This window comes from Monoraphidium neglectum (genome assembly GCF_000611645.1).
Source record: "Monoraphidium neglectum strain SAG 48.87 unplaced genomic scaffold scaffold00004, whole genome shotgun sequence".
Classification (NCBI taxonomy): Eukaryota; Viridiplantae; Chlorophyta; class Chlorophyceae; order Sphaeropleales; family Selenastraceae; genus Monoraphidium; species Monoraphidium neglectum.
The window spans coordinates 85,918-87,116 of NW_014013622.1; the positions used below are offsets into that span (position 1 = coordinate 85,918).

The 1,199-nt window shown below is 66.2% G+C and overlaps 1 protein-coding gene across 1 annotated transcript in view; it reads right to left on the reverse strand.

The window, feature by feature from the left end:
- MNEG_0062 (DNA-dependent protein kinase catalytic subunit) overlaps nt 1-1,155 on the reverse strand; it is a gene marked incomplete at both ends in the record, with an annotated part of 3,708 nt that extends 2,553 nt beyond the window's left edge. Inside the window, 3 exons of the mRNA XM_014051472.1 lie at nt 104-352; nt 677-853; nt 1,129-1,155. Of these exons, the coding sequence (XP_013906926.1) occupies nt 104-352; nt 677-853; nt 1,129-1,155 (453 nt within the window). The remainder of the gene's footprint in view (nt 1-103; nt 353-676; nt 854-1,128) is intronic.
- Nucleotides 1,156-1,199: the final 44 nt, after the last annotated feature.

Consider the following 1,199-nt stretch of genomic DNA (forward strand, 5'->3'; position numbering starts at 1 on the left):
GCCGCTCCAGCAGCGCCGCCGGCGCCGCCGACGCGCGCAGCAGCAGCGCCTCGCGCAGCGCGTCCCAGGGCAGGCGCGCCGCGGCGCCGCGCAGCCACCCGACCGCCTCGGCGCGCGGCGCGGCGAACGCGGTGACGTGCGGATTATCCGGCGGCAGCTGCGCGGCCGCGCCCTTCGCTGAACCCTGCGTCTTCTTGGCTGCTGCTGCTGCGGCGGCGGCCTCTTTTGCGTGGCGTCTTGCGAAGGATGCTATCTTGGCGGCAAAGTCGTCGCGGGCGCTCTCGAGGGCCTTTTTGGGGGCGTCTTTGGCGGAGAGGCCGGCGTTGATGGCCGCCTCCAGCGGGGTCGTGCCCTGGTGACAGTTGTGTGATGTTGGGTGCAAAGGCGGCGTTGGAAGGCGGGCAAGGGGGTGCTGTGTTGGGTGGGCATGGTGGGGGGCAGGGCGAGGGCCTTGGAAGGGAGCTGCTGAGAAGCCAGCCCTCATTGCTGCCCCGTGTGCTTTGCCTTGATCATACATACATACAGCCTTGTGACGAACATGCAGACCCCTTCCCCCCTCAACAGCCCCACCTGCTTCGTGTTGAGACACACACCCCTGTCACCAACTGTTCAGAGGTGGCATCCCTTGCTCCCAATTTCCCATTCCCAGACTGTCTGGCTTTTTCCAACAACATACCTCTACAAACTCCAGCAGCCCCAGGCGCGGCGACATCGGAATGACGTCATACGTCACCAGGGCGCCGCCGCCGCCGGCGCCGCCGGGCCCGCCGCCGCCGCCGCCGGCCAGCCCCCTGGACACGCACTCTGCGCTGCGGCCGGCCAGGCCGCCGATCAGGCGGAACAGCTGCTGCACCTGCGCGGTGGGCGTGCGAGCACAGCAGAGGGTGCGTATGGGGGCGTACGGGGCGGCAGGGGGTGCAAGGGGCGTGTGTACTTGTTGGCTGTCGTGTACGTGATTGTTGCTGGTGGGGATTCTTTGCTGGCGGTCTCTTCCCACCAAGAAGCAGTGCTCTTCCTCCGCCTGTCCCGCTCATTCCAGGCCCTCATTATTTCTGAAGCCCACAACTTCATTCCAGGCGACCTTGTGCAGGGCGGGTCGCAAAATAGCCAATCCCCCCTCCCCCCCACCAAGCACCAAAAGAACATGAAACCCATTCCCTTGACCGCCACCCTTTACCCCCTTCCTCACTCCCTCACAC